Source organism: Pristiophorus japonicus, chromosome 9, assembly GCF_044704955.1.
Source record: "Pristiophorus japonicus isolate sPriJap1 chromosome 9, sPriJap1.hap1, whole genome shotgun sequence".
Taxonomy (NCBI): domain Eukaryota; kingdom Metazoa; phylum Chordata; class Chondrichthyes; family Pristiophoridae; genus Pristiophorus; species Pristiophorus japonicus.
In genome coordinates, this window is record NC_091985.1 from 223926822 (window position 1) to 223941379 (window position 14558).

The following is a 14558-nucleotide window of genomic DNA, read 5'->3' on the forward strand; positions in this document are numbered from 1 at the left end:
CCACAGATTTACAACCCTCAGAGAAGAAGTTCCTCCTCATCTGAGTTTTAAATGGGCCCCTTATTCTGAGACTATGTCCCCTAGTTTTAGTTCCTCTATGAGTGGAAATATCCTTTGTGCATACACCTTGTCGAGCCCCCTCATTATCTTGTATGTTTCGATATGATCACCTCTCATTCTTCTGAACTCCAATGTGAATAGGCCCAATCTACTCAACCCATCTTCATAAGTCAACCTAATGAACCTTCTCTGAACAGCCTCTAATGCAAGTATATCCTTCCTTAAATACAGAGACCAAAACTGTACGCAGTACTCCAGGTGTGGCCTCACCAATACCCTGTACAGTTGTAGCAGAACTTCTCTGCTTTTATACTCTATCCCCCTTGCAATAAAGGCCAACATTCCATTTGCCTTCCTGATTACGTGCTGTACCCCATACTAACTTTTTGTGTTTCATGCACAAGGATGCCCAGGTCCCTCGGTACTGTAACACTTTGCAATTTTGCTCCATTTAAATAATAATTTGCTTTTTAATTCTTTCTGCGAAAGTGGACAACCTCACACTTTCCCACATTATACTCCATCTGCCAAATGTTTGCCCACTCACTTAGTCTATCGATATCCCCTGCAGATTTTGTGTGTCCTCCTCACAACTTGCTTTCCCACCCATCTTTGTATCATCAGCAAACTTGGCTACATTACACTCGGTCCCTTCATCCAAGTCATTAATATAGATTGTAAATAGTTGAGGACCTAGCACCCTGCGACACCCCACCATTCACTGTTGGCCAACCGGAAAATGACCCATTTATCCCAACTCTCTGTTTTCTGTTAGTTAGCCAATCCTCTACCCATGCAAATATATTGCCCCCTATCCCGTGAACTTTTATCTTGTGCAGTAACCTTTTATGTGGCACCTTATCGAATGCCTTCTGGAAATCCAATTAAACCACATCCACTGGTTCCCTCTTATCCACCCTGCTCGTTACATCCTCAAAGAGCTCCAGCAAATTTGTCAAACATGATTTCCCTTTCATAAAACCATGCTGACTCTGCTTGATTGAATTGTGCTTTTCCAAATGTCCTGCTACTGCTTCCTTAATAATGGACTCTAGCATTTTCCCAACGACAGATGTTAGGCTAACTGGTCTATAGTTTCCTGCTTTTTGTCTGTCTCCTTTTTCTTTTAAATAGGGGCATTATATTTGCGGTTTTCCAATCCAATGGGACCGCCCCAGAATCCAGGGAATTTTGGTAGATTACAACCAATGCATCCACTATCTCTGCAGCCACCTCTTTTAAGACCCCAGGATGTAAGCCATCAGGTCCTGGGGACTTGTCTGCCTTTAGTCCCATTATTTTACCGAATACTACTTCATTAGTGATAGTGTTAAGTTCCTCCCTCCATACAGTCCTTTGATTATCCAATATTGGGATGTTTTTAATGCCTTCTACCATGAAGACCGATGCAAAATATTTGTTCAACATCTCTGCGATTTCCCTGTTCTTCATTATTAATTCCCCATCTCATCCTCTCGGGGATAACGACCAGACAATCTGTTTTTGTAATGTTGAAGGATAAATACTGGCCAGGAGACCGGGAATAACTCCTCTGCACTTCCTCGAAATAGTGTCATGGGACCTTTCACATGCACCTGAGGGAGCAGACGGGGCTGTGGTTTAACGTCGCTTCTGAAAGACGGCACCTGATAGTGCAGCACTCCCTCAGCACTGCACTGGATTGTCAGCCTAGATTTTTGTGCTCAAATCCCTGGTGTGGGAATTGTACCCACAATCTTATAACTCAGAGGTGAGAGTGCTACTCACTGAGCCACAGCTGACACAGCTGAGTACCTGGCCTCCTTATTCCACCTACCAAAATGCACCACGTCACAGCTATTTATATTGGAAGTAGAATCATAGAAGTTTACAGCACAGAAGGAGGCCATTTTGGCACATCGTGCCAGCCAACAAGAGGCTATCCAGCTGTAACCCTGCAGGTTGCGACACTTCAAGTGCACATCCAAGTATTTTTTTAATGTGGGTGAGGGTTTCTGCCTCTACCACCCTTTCAGGCAGTGAGTTCCAGAATCCCACAAACCTCTGCGTGAATAAATTTCCCCTCAAATTCCCTCTAAATCTTCTACCAATTATTTTAATTTATGCCCACTGGTTGTTGAACCCTCTGCTAAGGGAAATAGGTCCTTTCTATCCTCTATATCTAGGCCCTCATAATTTTATACACCTCAATGAGGTCTCCTCTCAGCCTCCTCTGTTCCAAGGAAAACAAATCCAGCCTATCCAATCTGTCCTCATAGCTAAGATTCTCCACTCCCGGCAACATAAATCTCCTCTGTACCCTCTCCAGTGCAATCATGTCCTTCCTTTAATGTAGTGACCAGAACTGCACGCAGTACTCAGCTTTTTTAAAAAAAAAACAGTTCAAGCATAACCCCCTGCTCTTGTATTCTGTGCCTCGGCTAATAAAGGCAAGCATTCCGTATGCATTCTTAACCACCTTATCTACCTGTACTGCTACTTTCAGGGATCTGTGGACATGCACTCCAAGGTCCCTTTGTTCCTCTACACTTCTCAGTGTCCTACCATTTAATGTGTATTCCCTTTCCTTGTTAGCCCTCCCCACTTGCATTACCTCACACTTCTCTGGATTAAATTCCATTTGCCACAGTTTTGACCAGTTGATTGATATTTTTTTGCAGTCCTCAGCTTTCTTCATTATCAACCACACAGCCGATTTTAGTATCATCTGCAAAATTCCTAATCATACCCCCTATATTCAAGTCTATATTCAAGTATATCACAAAAAGCAAGGGACCTAGTACTGAGCCCTGCAGAACCCCACTGGAAACATCCTTCCAGTCACAAAAACATCCATCAACCATTACCCTTTGCGTCCTGCCTCTGAGCCAATTTTGGATCCAACTTGCCACTTTGCCCTGGATCTCATGGGCTTTTACTTTCGTGACCAAACAGCCATGTGGGACTTTATCAAAAGCTTTGAAAAATCCATATACACTACATCATACGCTTGGCCCTCATCCACCCTCCTGGTTACCTCCTCGAAAAATTCAATCAAATTAGTTAGACACGACCTTTCCTTAACAAATCCGTGCTGTCTGTCCTTGATTAAGCCGTGTCTTTCTAAGTGAAGATTTATCCTGTCCTTCAGGATTTTTTCCAATAATTTTCCTACCACTGAGGTTGGGCTGACTGGTTTGTAATTACTCAGCCTATCCCTATCTCCCTTCTTAAACAAAAGTACCACATTAGTAGTCCTCCAGCACCATATCTAAAGCCAGAGAGGATTGGAAAATGGTGGTTGAGCAGTTATAATGAGGGATGTTCAAGAGGCCAGAATTTGAGGAGCAAGATATCTTGTGAGGTTGTGAGGCTGAAAAAGATTACAGAGATAGGGAGGAGCGAGACCATGGAATGATTTGTAAACAAGGATGAGAATTTTGAAATCGAGGCTTTGTTTAACTGGGAGCCAATGGAGGTCAGAAAGCACAGGAGTGATGGGTGATCTTGACTTGATGTGGGTTAGTACATGGGGGACTGAGATTTGGATGACTTCAAGCTTACGTAGTGAGGAATGTGGGAGACCGGCCAGGAGTGAGTTGGAGTAGTCTAGAGGTAAAAAAGGCATGGATGAGGGTTTCAGCAGCACAAGAGCTGAGGCAGGAGCGGAGGTGGGTAATGTTATGGAGGTGGAAAAAGGTGGTTTTAGTTATGCCGCGGATATGTGGCTGGAAACTCATTTCAGGGTCAAATATGACACCTAGGTTGTGAACAGTCTTGTTCACCCTCAGATTGATGCTAAAGAGAGGGATGGAGTCAGTGGTTAGGGAACGCAGTTTGTGGCGGGGACCAAAGATAATGGCTTCGGACTTTCCAATAGTTAATTGGAGAAAATTTCTGCTCATCCAGTACTGGATGTCGGACAAGCAATCTGACAATTTAGATACCAAGCATGGGTCAAGACAAGTGGTGGAGAGGTAGAGCTGGGTATCGTCAGCGTACATGTAGAAACTGACTCCGTGTTTTCAGATGATATCGCCAAGGGGCAGCATATAGATGAGAAATAAGAGGGAAACAAGGACAGATCCTTGGGGGACACCAGAGGTAACAATGCAGGAGTGGGAAGAGAAGCCATTGCACGATATTTTCTGGCTACGGTTAGATAGGCAACAATGGAACCAGGCGAGTGCAGTCCCACCTAGCTGGACATTGATGGAGAGGCGTTGGAGGAGGATGGAGTAGTCAACTGTGTCAGAGGTGCAGCAGAGGTTAGAACCTAAAGCAAGTTTTCCACTAGATTAACAGTGACTCCAATCCACTTATGTTATAAGAACACAAAAAATAGGAGCAGGCCATTCGGCCCCTCGAGCCTGATCCACCATTCAATAATATCATAGCTGATTTTCTACCTCAACTCCACTTTCCTTATATCCCTTCACCCCTTAATATTCAAAAATGTATCAAGCTGCCTTGAATATACTCAAACACTGAGCATCCATAGCCCTTTGGGGGAGAGACTTCCAAAGATTCACCATCCTCTGAGTGAAGAAATTTATCTTCATCTCAGCCCTAAATGGCCGACACTTATTCTGAGATTGTGACTCCTGGTTCCAGACTCCCAGCCAGAGGAAATATCCTTCCTGCATCTACCCTGTCAAGCCCTTTAAGAATTGTGTATGTTTCAATTAGATCACCTCTCATTCTTCTAAACTACAGAGAATATAGGCCTAATCTACTCAATCTCTCTTCATAGGACAATCCCCCATCCCAGGAATCAATCTGGTGAACCTCCATTCCTCAATGGCAAGTATATCCTTTTTTAGGCAAGGAGATCAAAACTGTACACAATACTTCAAATGTGGTCTCACCAGGGCAGTATGTAATTGCAGTAAGACATCTTTACTCTTACACTCAAATCCTTTTAAAATAAAGGTCAACATACCATTTGCTTTCTTAATTGCTTCCTGTACCTGCATGTTAACTTTCAGTGATTCATATACATGGACACCCAGGACCCTCTGAACAGCATTTTCCAATCTTTCAGCATTTACAAACTACTCTGCTTTTCTATTTTTCCTACCAAAGTGGATAACTTCACATTATATTCCATTTTCCATCTTCTTGCCCACTCACTTAGCCCATCTATATCCCTTTGAAGTTTCTTTGCATTTTGCATCATCCTCAAAACTTACATTCCCACCTAGCTTTGTATCATCAGCAAACTTGGATATCATCCAAATCATTGATATAGATTGTGAATAGCTGGGGCCCAAGCCCTGATCCCTACGGTACCACTCCACTAGTTACAGCCTGCCAACCCGAAAATTACCCGTTTATTCCGACTCTGTTTTCTGTCCATTAACCAATCCACAATCCATGCTCGTGTCCACAGTAAATGACACAAGGTCAGCCCGCTGATTGGAACCTCGGGCACCCTGAGCTTGATCTCCGGTGTCTCCAGTCCCGACTGCCCCCTTACATCAGTCTCCCCTCACTTTTATACCCTGCAGTGATCCATCTCTGGCACCTGACTCTTCTTTGTCTTCTCTGCTGGGTTTTGGCAGGAAGCTGGGAAAAGAAGCTGGAACTTCTCTAATCTGTGATTTACAAGGACACTTTCCCTGGTTACCAGCAGTTACTTTTCTTCAGCAATTTTCTGATTATCCCTAAACTCCCCTGCCTGCTGTTAGTTATTTCTTATAGTTTCATAATTATAGGTATAAACATCACACATTATAATCTAACCTATTCTATTACTCACTCTGGTTTAAGCTTATATTGTCCTGTACTATTTTATGATTTTATAACCAATCCTCAATCCATGCGAGTATAGTACCCCCAATCTTATGAGCTCTAATTTTGTTTAATTATCTCTTGTCGAATGCCTTCTGAAAATCCAAATACACCACATCCACTAGTTCCCCCCTTATCTATTCTGCTAGTTACCACCTCAAAAAATGTTAACAGATTTGTCAAACATGATTTCAGTTTTATAAATCCGTATTGACTCTGCCCAATCCTGTTATTATTTTTAATAGTGCCCTGTTACCACATCGTTATAACAGATTCTAGCATTTTCCTTACTACTGATGTCAGACTAACTGGTCTGTGATTCCTTGTTTTCTCTCTCCCTCCTTTCTTAAATAGTGGGGTTATATTTGGTACCTTCCAATCTGCACGAAGGGAGAGAGAGCGAATGAGTGAGACAAAGATTGACACGGAAGGGAGAGAGAGCTGGACAGAGTGAGATCAAACAGACAGCAAAGTAAGTGAGACTTAAATCCAAAAGGGGGAGTGGGAGAGACAGAATGAGGCAGAGAAAGAAAGGAAAGGAAGAGAAGGTATTGGCCGGGATGGCAAGGGAGAAGAGAATGGGGCAAAAAGAGAGAGGGGCGAAAGAGGCGGAGAGAGGTAGACTGAGAGCATAGCAGAAAGAGGAACAGAGAAGCAGAGAAGAGAAAGGTGGAAAGAGTGAGACAGTGAGTCAGAGAGAAATGAGAGAGGTAGAGGTCTTATTGAATGGCGGAGCAGGCTCAAGGGGCCAAATGGCCTACTCCTGCTCCTATTTCTTATGTTCTTAATAGAGCAAATGTGAATTAGAGAGAGAGACAACAAGGTGGGGGGAGAGAGAGAAATTGAGAAAGAAACAGGTGGAGATATGAGAGTGCTTTTTCGGCAGCCCCTCCCAAACCAGTGACCTCTACCATCTAGAAGGACAAGGGCAGCAAGCACATGGGAACACCACCACCAGCATGTTCCCCTCCAAGTCACACACCATCCTGATATGTAAGAATATCACCGTTCCTTCGTCGCTGGGTCAAAATCCTGGCACTCCCTCCCTCATCATCATCATAGGCAGTCCCTCGAATCGAGGATGACTTGCTTCCAAGTCAAAAAGTTCACAGGTGTTTCAATGAAGGACCTAAAATTCCAGGTCCCGTACTACATGTTGAAGGGTGGAAGATGCCTGTGCGTGGATTTTTTTTAACGTGTGGTGACCGTTGCACACCAGCCACCACACGGGCTTGACAGAGCTAGGTCTTGGTCCAGTGGCAAGGATTAACCAAAACGACTGGAGACCAGCTCTGCTGCACGGACCTAATGCGCACGTATGTCGCAGTGTGGCTGGCCTGTGCTGCCCCTGGGCCCTCGCCTCTTCTGAGCCCCAAACTCACGCCTCTCCTGGGCCACGGTCATGTCCCTCTACAATCTCTCGCCGCTCCTTCGCCCTGACCTCGCCGCTCCATCACACGGACTGCAGCGGTTCAAGAAGGTGGCTCACGACCATCTTCTCAAGGGCAATTAGAGATAGGTAATAAATGCTGGCCTTGCCAGCGAAGCCCACATCCCATGAACAAATTTTTTTTAAAGTCACCTTCTCTTTTCAAGAGGAAGAGACCCAGCCTTTTCATTCTTTCCTAATAGACATAACCTCGCATTTCTGGTATCATAATTGTAAATCTAATTTCCACCCTCGCCAATGCCTCTATCCTTTTTATAATATGGAGATCACAATTGTACACAGTGCTCCAAATGTGGTCTAAACGAGGTTTGATACAAGTTCAGCATAACTTAGCTACTTTTCAATTCAATCCACCTGGAAATAAACCCGAGTGCTTGGTTTGCTCTTTTTAACGGCCTTATTAACCTATGTCGCTACCTTTGGTGATTTTTGCATTTGTATTCTGAGATCACTTTGCTCTTCTGCCCCTTTAGATTCTGGTTTTCCAACTAATATGTGACCTCCTTATTTCTGTTACCAAAATGCAATATCTCACATTTGTCAATGTTGAAATTCATTATATGCCAATTCTGCAAGTATATTAATGTAATAAGACATGTAGTACAGCAGGGATTAGATACAGAGTAAAGCTCCCTCCACATTGACCCTTCAAATACTCCCAGGGCATATACAACATGGGTTAGTGACAGAGTAATGCTCCCTCTGCGCTGTCCCATCAAACATTCCCAGGTCATATATAGCACAGGCAAGGTACAGAGTTAAGTTCCCTCTACATATATAGAGGAAAGCTCCCTCTATACTCCCCATCAAACACGCCCAGGCCAACTACAGCCTGGTTTAGATACAGAATAAATCTCCTTCTCTACCATCCCAGGGCAGTTTCCAGTGGGCTTCCACAGGGCTCAGTACTTGGTCCCTTGCTTTTTGTGATATATATATAATCAATGATTTGGACTTGAATATAGGAGGTATGATTAAGAAGTTTGCAGATGATACAAAAATTGGCCCTGTGCTTGATAATGAAGAAGCGGTAGACTGCAGGAAGATATCAATGGACTGGTCAGGTGGGCAGAACAGTGCCAAATGGAACTCAATCCGGAGAAGTGTGAGGTGATGCATTTGGGGAGGGCTAACAAGGAAATGGAATACACAATAAATGGTAGGACACTGAGAAGTGTAGAGGGACAAAGGGGGGTGGTTAAGAAGGCATACGGGATACTTGCCTTTATTAGCCGAGGCACAGAATAGAAGAGTAGGGAGATTATGCTTGAACTGTATAAAATACTACTCAGGCCACAGTTAGAGTACTGCGTGCAGTTCTGGTCACCACAGTACAGGGAAGATGTGACTGCCCCAGAGAGGGTAGAGGAAATTTATGAGGATGATGCCTGGACTGGAGAATTTTAGCTATGAGGAAAGATTGGATAGGCTGGGGTTGTTTTCTTTGGAACAGAGGAGGCTTAGGAGACCTAATTGAGGTGTATAAAATTATGAGGGGCCTAGATAGAGCAGATAGGAAGGACCTATTTCCCTCAGCAGAGGGTTGAATAACCAAGGGACATAGCTTTCAAGTAAGTGGTAGGAGGTTTAGAGGGGATTTGAGGAGAAATATTTTCACCAAGGGTGGTGGGGGTCTGAAACTCACTGCCTGAAAGGGTGGTAGAGGCAGAAACCCTCATAGCATTTAAAAAGTACTTGGATATGCACTTGAAGTGCCGTAAGCTACAAGGCTACGATCCAAGAGCTGGAAAGTGGGATCAGGCTGGAAAGCTCTTTGTCAGCAAGCACAGACATGATGGGCTGAACGGCCTCCTTCTGTGCTGTAAATTTCTATGATTCTCTGATTGCAAGGCTAGGAGAGGCACTCTTGAAGGTATGGGGAGCTCGGACTTATCTGTGGGAGTAACAGACGGCAAGAGAACTCAAATAATCCCGAGCAATGCGGTGTTAGTCATGGCTCAGTGGTAGTCTCTGAGTCAGTAGGTTGTGGGTTCAAGTCCACCCCCAGAGCATGGAGCATAAAATCTAGGCCGACATTCCAATGCAATGCAGATGGAGCGCTGCACTGTCAGGGGTGCCGTCTTTCACATGAGGCCCCATAAGAGCATAAGAAATAGGAGCAGGAGTCGGGCATTTGGCCCCTTGAGTCTGCTCCATCATTCAATAAGATCATGGCTGATCTGATCTGATCTTGCCTTCAACTCCACTTCCCTGCCCGCTCCTCATAACCCTCGACTCCTTTATCGTTCAAAAATCTGTCTATCTCCACCTTAAATATATTTAATGACCCAGCTTCCACAGCTCTCTGGGGCAGAGAATTCCAAAGGTTCATGTTCCTCTGAGAGAAGAAATTCCTCCTCATCTCTATTTTAAATAGGCGACCCCCTATTCTGAAACTATGACCCCTAGTTTTAGATTCCTCCACAGGGGGGAGCATCCTCTCTGCATCTACCCTGTCAAGCCCCCTCAGAATCTTATACGTTTCAATAAGATCACCTCACATTCTTCTAAACTCCAATGAATATAGGCTCAACCTGCTCAACCTTTCTTCATAAGACAACCCTTTCATCTCAGGAAACAACCTCGTGAACCTTCTCTGAACTGCCCCCAATGCAAGTATATCTCTCCTTAAATAAGGAGACCAAAACTGTACGCAGTACTCCAGGTGTGGTCTCAACAACAGTGTAGTTGTAGCAGGATTTCCCTACTTTTATACGCATCCCCCTTGCAATAAAGGTCAACATTCCATTTGCCTTCTTAATTACGCTGTACCTGCATGCTAACTTTTTGTGTATCATGCACAAGTACCGCAGATCCCTCTGTGTTGCAGCATTTTCTAATCTCTCCTCATTTAAATAATAATTTGCTTTTTTATTTTTCCTACCAAAGTGGATGACCTCACATTTTCCCACATTATACTCCATCTGCCAAACTTTTGCCCACTCACTGAGCCGATCTATATCCCTTTATTTGCATCTTCCTCACAACTTGCTTTCCCACTTATCTTTGTATCATCAGCAAGTTTAGCTACATTCACTCGATCCCTTCATCTAAGTCATTAATATAGATTGTAAATAGTTGAGGCCCCAGCACTGATCTCTGTGGCACCCCACTAGTTACAGTTTGCCAGCCTGAAAATGACCCATTTATCCCTACGCTCTGTTTTCTGTTTGTTAGCCAATCCTCTATCCATGCTAATATATTACCCCCAATCCCATGAGCTCTTATCTTGTGCAGTAACCTTTTATGTGGCACCTTATCGAGTGCCTTCTGGAAATCCAAATACACGACATCTACTGGTTCCCCTTTATCCACCCTGTTCGTTACATCCTCAAAGAACGCCATCAAATTTGTCAAACATGATTTCCCTTTCATAAAACCATGCTGACTCTGCTTGACTGCATAATGATTTTCTAAATAATGGACTCTAGCATTTTCCCAATGACATGTTAGTCTAACTGGTCTACAGTTTCCCGCTTTCTGTCTCCCTCCATTCTTAAATAGGGGAATTACATCTGCTGGGACCTCTCCAGAATCCAGGGATTTTTGGTAGATTACAACCAATGTGGCCACCATCTCGGCAGCCACTTCTTTTAAGACCCGAGGATGCAGGCTATTAGGACCAGGGGACTTGTCCACCTTTAGTCCCATTAGTTTGCCTAGTACCTTTTCTCCCCAGCAATAGTGATTGTTTTAAGTTCTCCCCTCCCAATAGCCCCTTGATTATCAATTATTGAGATGCTTTCAGTGTCTTCTACAGTGAAGACCGATACAAAATATTTATTCAAATTCTCTGCCATTTCCTTGTTTCCCATTATTAATTCCCCAGTCTCATCTTCTAAAAGGACCAACTAAGCTACTCGCTTCCTTTTTATATACCTGTAGAAGCTCTTACTGTCTGTTTTTATATTTCTTGCTAGTTTACTCTCAATCTATTCCCTTTTTTTCCGTCGTCCTTTACTATTTTCTAAAAAGTTCCCAATCTTCTGGCCTTTCATTAATCTTCGCAACATTGTATGCCTTTGTTTTCAATTTGATACCACCCATTACTTCTTAGTTAGCCACGGATGGTTCATCCTTCTTAGAGTCTTTCTTTCTCATTGGAATATATCTTTTCTGAGCTATGAAATATCTCCTTAAATGTCTGCCACTCCTTATCTACTGTCTTACCCTTCCTTTGTAATTGCCTTTATTTTTCAGGGCACTATTTTGAGACCCAAGTTTCTCACCCTCAAACCGAATTTGGAATTCTACTATACTATGATCACTCTTCCCAAGAGGATCCTTTACTATGAGATCATGAATTAATCCCAGTCTCATTACACATTACCAATTCTAAAATAGTCTGCTCCCTGGTTGGTTCCATAGCGCATTGTTCTAAGAAAACATCCCGAATACATTCTATGAACTCTTCCTCAAGGCCACCTAATCTTTATATTGATATATCCAATCAATATAAAGATTTAAATCGTCTATGCTTATTGCAGTACCTTTCTTATAAGCCTCCATTATTTCTTCATATATATGCTGTCCTGCAGTGTAGCTATTGATAGGGAGCCCATAGACTACTCCCACCAGTGACTTCTTTCCCTTATTATTTCTTATCTCCACCCAAACTGACCTACATCTTGATCTTCTGAGAATCAGAACCATCTGACCTCTCAAGAGGGCGTAAAAGATTCCATGACGTTATTTCGAAGAAATCTCTCTGGTGTCCAAGCTAACATTTATCCCTCAACCAACATCACTAAAACAGAGGCCGTGAAAGGCACTTTATAAATACAAAGGAGAAAAGGAACAGTCGATAACAGGACATCAATTAGTCTCCTCGTGGAGAAATCAAGGAATCGACTCACTGTATGTAGGAAACAAAGCTGATTTATTTGATCGTTGTTTGACAGAGGGTGCAGAAAAGATTTACAAGAATGATTCCAGGGATGAGGGACTTAAGTTACATGGATAGACTGGTGAAGCTGGGGTTGTTCTTCTTAGAACAGAGAAGGTTGAGAGGAGATTTGATAGAGGTGCTCTAAAATCATGAGGGGTCTGGACAGAGTAGAGAGAAAATATTCCCATTGGCGGAAGGATTGAGAACCAGAGGACACAGATTCAAGGTGATTGGCAAAAGAACCAAAGGCGACATGAGAAAAAACTTTGTTTTAAGCAGCGAGTGTTTAGGATCTGTAATGCACTGCCTGTAAGGCTGGTGGAGGCAGATTCAATCGTGGCTTTCAAAAAGGGAATTGGATAAGTACCTGAAATAAAACATTTGCAGGGCTACAGCGAAAGGGTGGGGAGTGGGACTTGCAGAGAGCCGGCACGGGCTCGATGGTCCGAAAGGCCTCCTTCTGTGCTGTAACCATTCTATGATTCTATGATATCCAGAAAATTAAACTCCAGCCCAGTTATAGGGATTAATTACACCAGCAGCAACAAACTCCAACTGTCTGAGTGAACATGGTTCAGTCCTGGATGTGATTAACGGCAACAATAAAAGCAGAGTCCAACCCCTGCAGTCACTTTTGAACTCGCTGATGTGACTGAAGGTTGGATAAACGAGTGAAGCCCTTCCCACACTCAGAGCAGATGAACGGCCTCTCCCCAGTGTGAATGCGTTGGTGTCTCAGATGATGAGATGATTTAGCAAACCGTTTCCCACATACGGTACAGACGAACGGTCTCTCCAGTGTGAACATGCTTGTGTTCAATGAGGTGTGAAGATGCAGCGAATTTCTTCCCACACACGGGACAGGTAAACGGCCTCTCCCCTGTGTGAACATGCTGGTGTCTCACCAAGCTGGATGAACAAGTGAATCCTTTCTCACACACGGAGCAGGTGAACGGTCTCTCCCCAGTGTGAATTCGCTGGTGTGCCAGCAGGCTGGATGAATAAGTGAAGCCCTTCCCACACACAGTGCAGGTGAACGGCCTCTCCCCAGTGTGAACTCGCTGGTGTTCAGTGAGGTGGGATGAACGAGTGAATCCCTTCCCACACGTGGGGCAGGTGAACGGCCTCTCCCTGGTGTGACTGCGTCGATGAGTTTCCAGTGCAGAGGGGCAATTGAATCCCTTCCCACAGTCTCCACATTTCCACGGATTCTCCATGGTGCAGGTGTCCTTGTGTCTCTCCAGGTTTGACGATCAGTTGAAGCCTCGTCCACACACAGAACACGTGTATGGTTTCTCCCCGCTGTGAATGATGCGATGTTTTTTCAGGCTGTGTAACTGGTTGAAGCTCTTTCCACAGTCAGTGCACTGGAACACTCTCACTCGGGTGTGTGTGTCTCAGTGCTTTTCCAGTCACACTGATGTTTGAAATCTTTTCCCACAGACAGAGCAAACAAACGTTTCTCCTTTCACATTCAAAGGCCGATGATATTCAAGTGAATCGAGTGACTCTGTCAGATCTTGATATAATTGATTTGAGTTTTCTGTCTGTAAATCCTCCTCTTCTAATATCCTGTAAAAGGTGTTTACGAAAGTCAGCACTGGAAGTGCAGGATAGAAATTGAGGACAGACAATCCTACTTTTTATGGAACATTCTTTCCTCTCTTGTTCCCCAAAGCTGTAAATTCCCATCCCACACACTCTCCCTCCACCCTGTGCTGAAATCCAAACTCATCGCACCACCTCCATCATTTCTTTCTTCCATCTGCAGTTTTCTCACTTCCTCTTCTCTGGTTGGGTTCAGTTCTACATCCCGTCTGTGCAGACTGAGTATAAATGAGGAAATGATTTTCTCTCGAGGTCACTGAGACCCTAAAGCCCCACCCACCCTCTGTTCCTGTACCAAGATGGCCACGCAGGCACGCTGATCGTGTCTAAGAATTCAGCTATTTACCCCGAGCAGTCGGGTCCATCATCGCGGGTCAAACATGTGTCCTGCCGGCTCATATTAGATGCCTGGGGCCTACACCAGGTGTTTATGAAGCTGCCCAGCCCACCCAGGGGTCTAATTCCTCCGCTGAGCCCACAAGCTCCTACTGACTCGCGGAATGTCTCTTCCACCTCAGACCACCTCCACCACTGGCAATGCGCCTGTTCAGAGCACAGCCCGGTCCCGTGTCTGGGCTCCTGGTGTCATTGATAGAGCGCTTTACCCCTGCGCGGGTAGATTCTGGTTACAGAAGTAAACGTTGCAACATTTGGTAGTAAAAGGGATTCATTCAGGACAGACAGCAGGGATGATTGCAGGAAATAACACAGTGTAGTGAGAAAGGAAATACAGTGGATGTTGTGTAGATGGATTGTCATATGGATTGTTTGATAAGGTGC

At 44.2% G+C, this 14558-nt stretch overlaps 1 protein-coding gene across 3 annotated transcripts in view; it reads right to left on the minus strand.

The window, feature by feature from the left end:
• LOC139273780 (zinc finger protein 664-like) overlaps positions 1 to 14558 on the minus strand; it is a 92024-nt gene that overhangs the window by 58246 nt on the left and 19220 nt on the right. For 2 of the 3 annotated variants that reach the window (XM_070890875.1, XM_070890874.1), the window contains one exon: positions 12176 to 13742. The exons of the other annotated variant lie outside the window; for it this stretch is intronic. In XM_070890875.1, the coding sequence (XP_070746976.1) occupies positions 12923 to 13387 (465 nt within the window). In that variant the 5' untranslated portion in view covers positions 13388 to 13742 and the 3' untranslated portion in view covers positions 12176 to 12922. Of the gene's footprint in view, positions 1 to 12175; positions 13743 to 14558 lie in introns of those variants that run through there. 3 annotated transcript variants of the gene reach the window in all.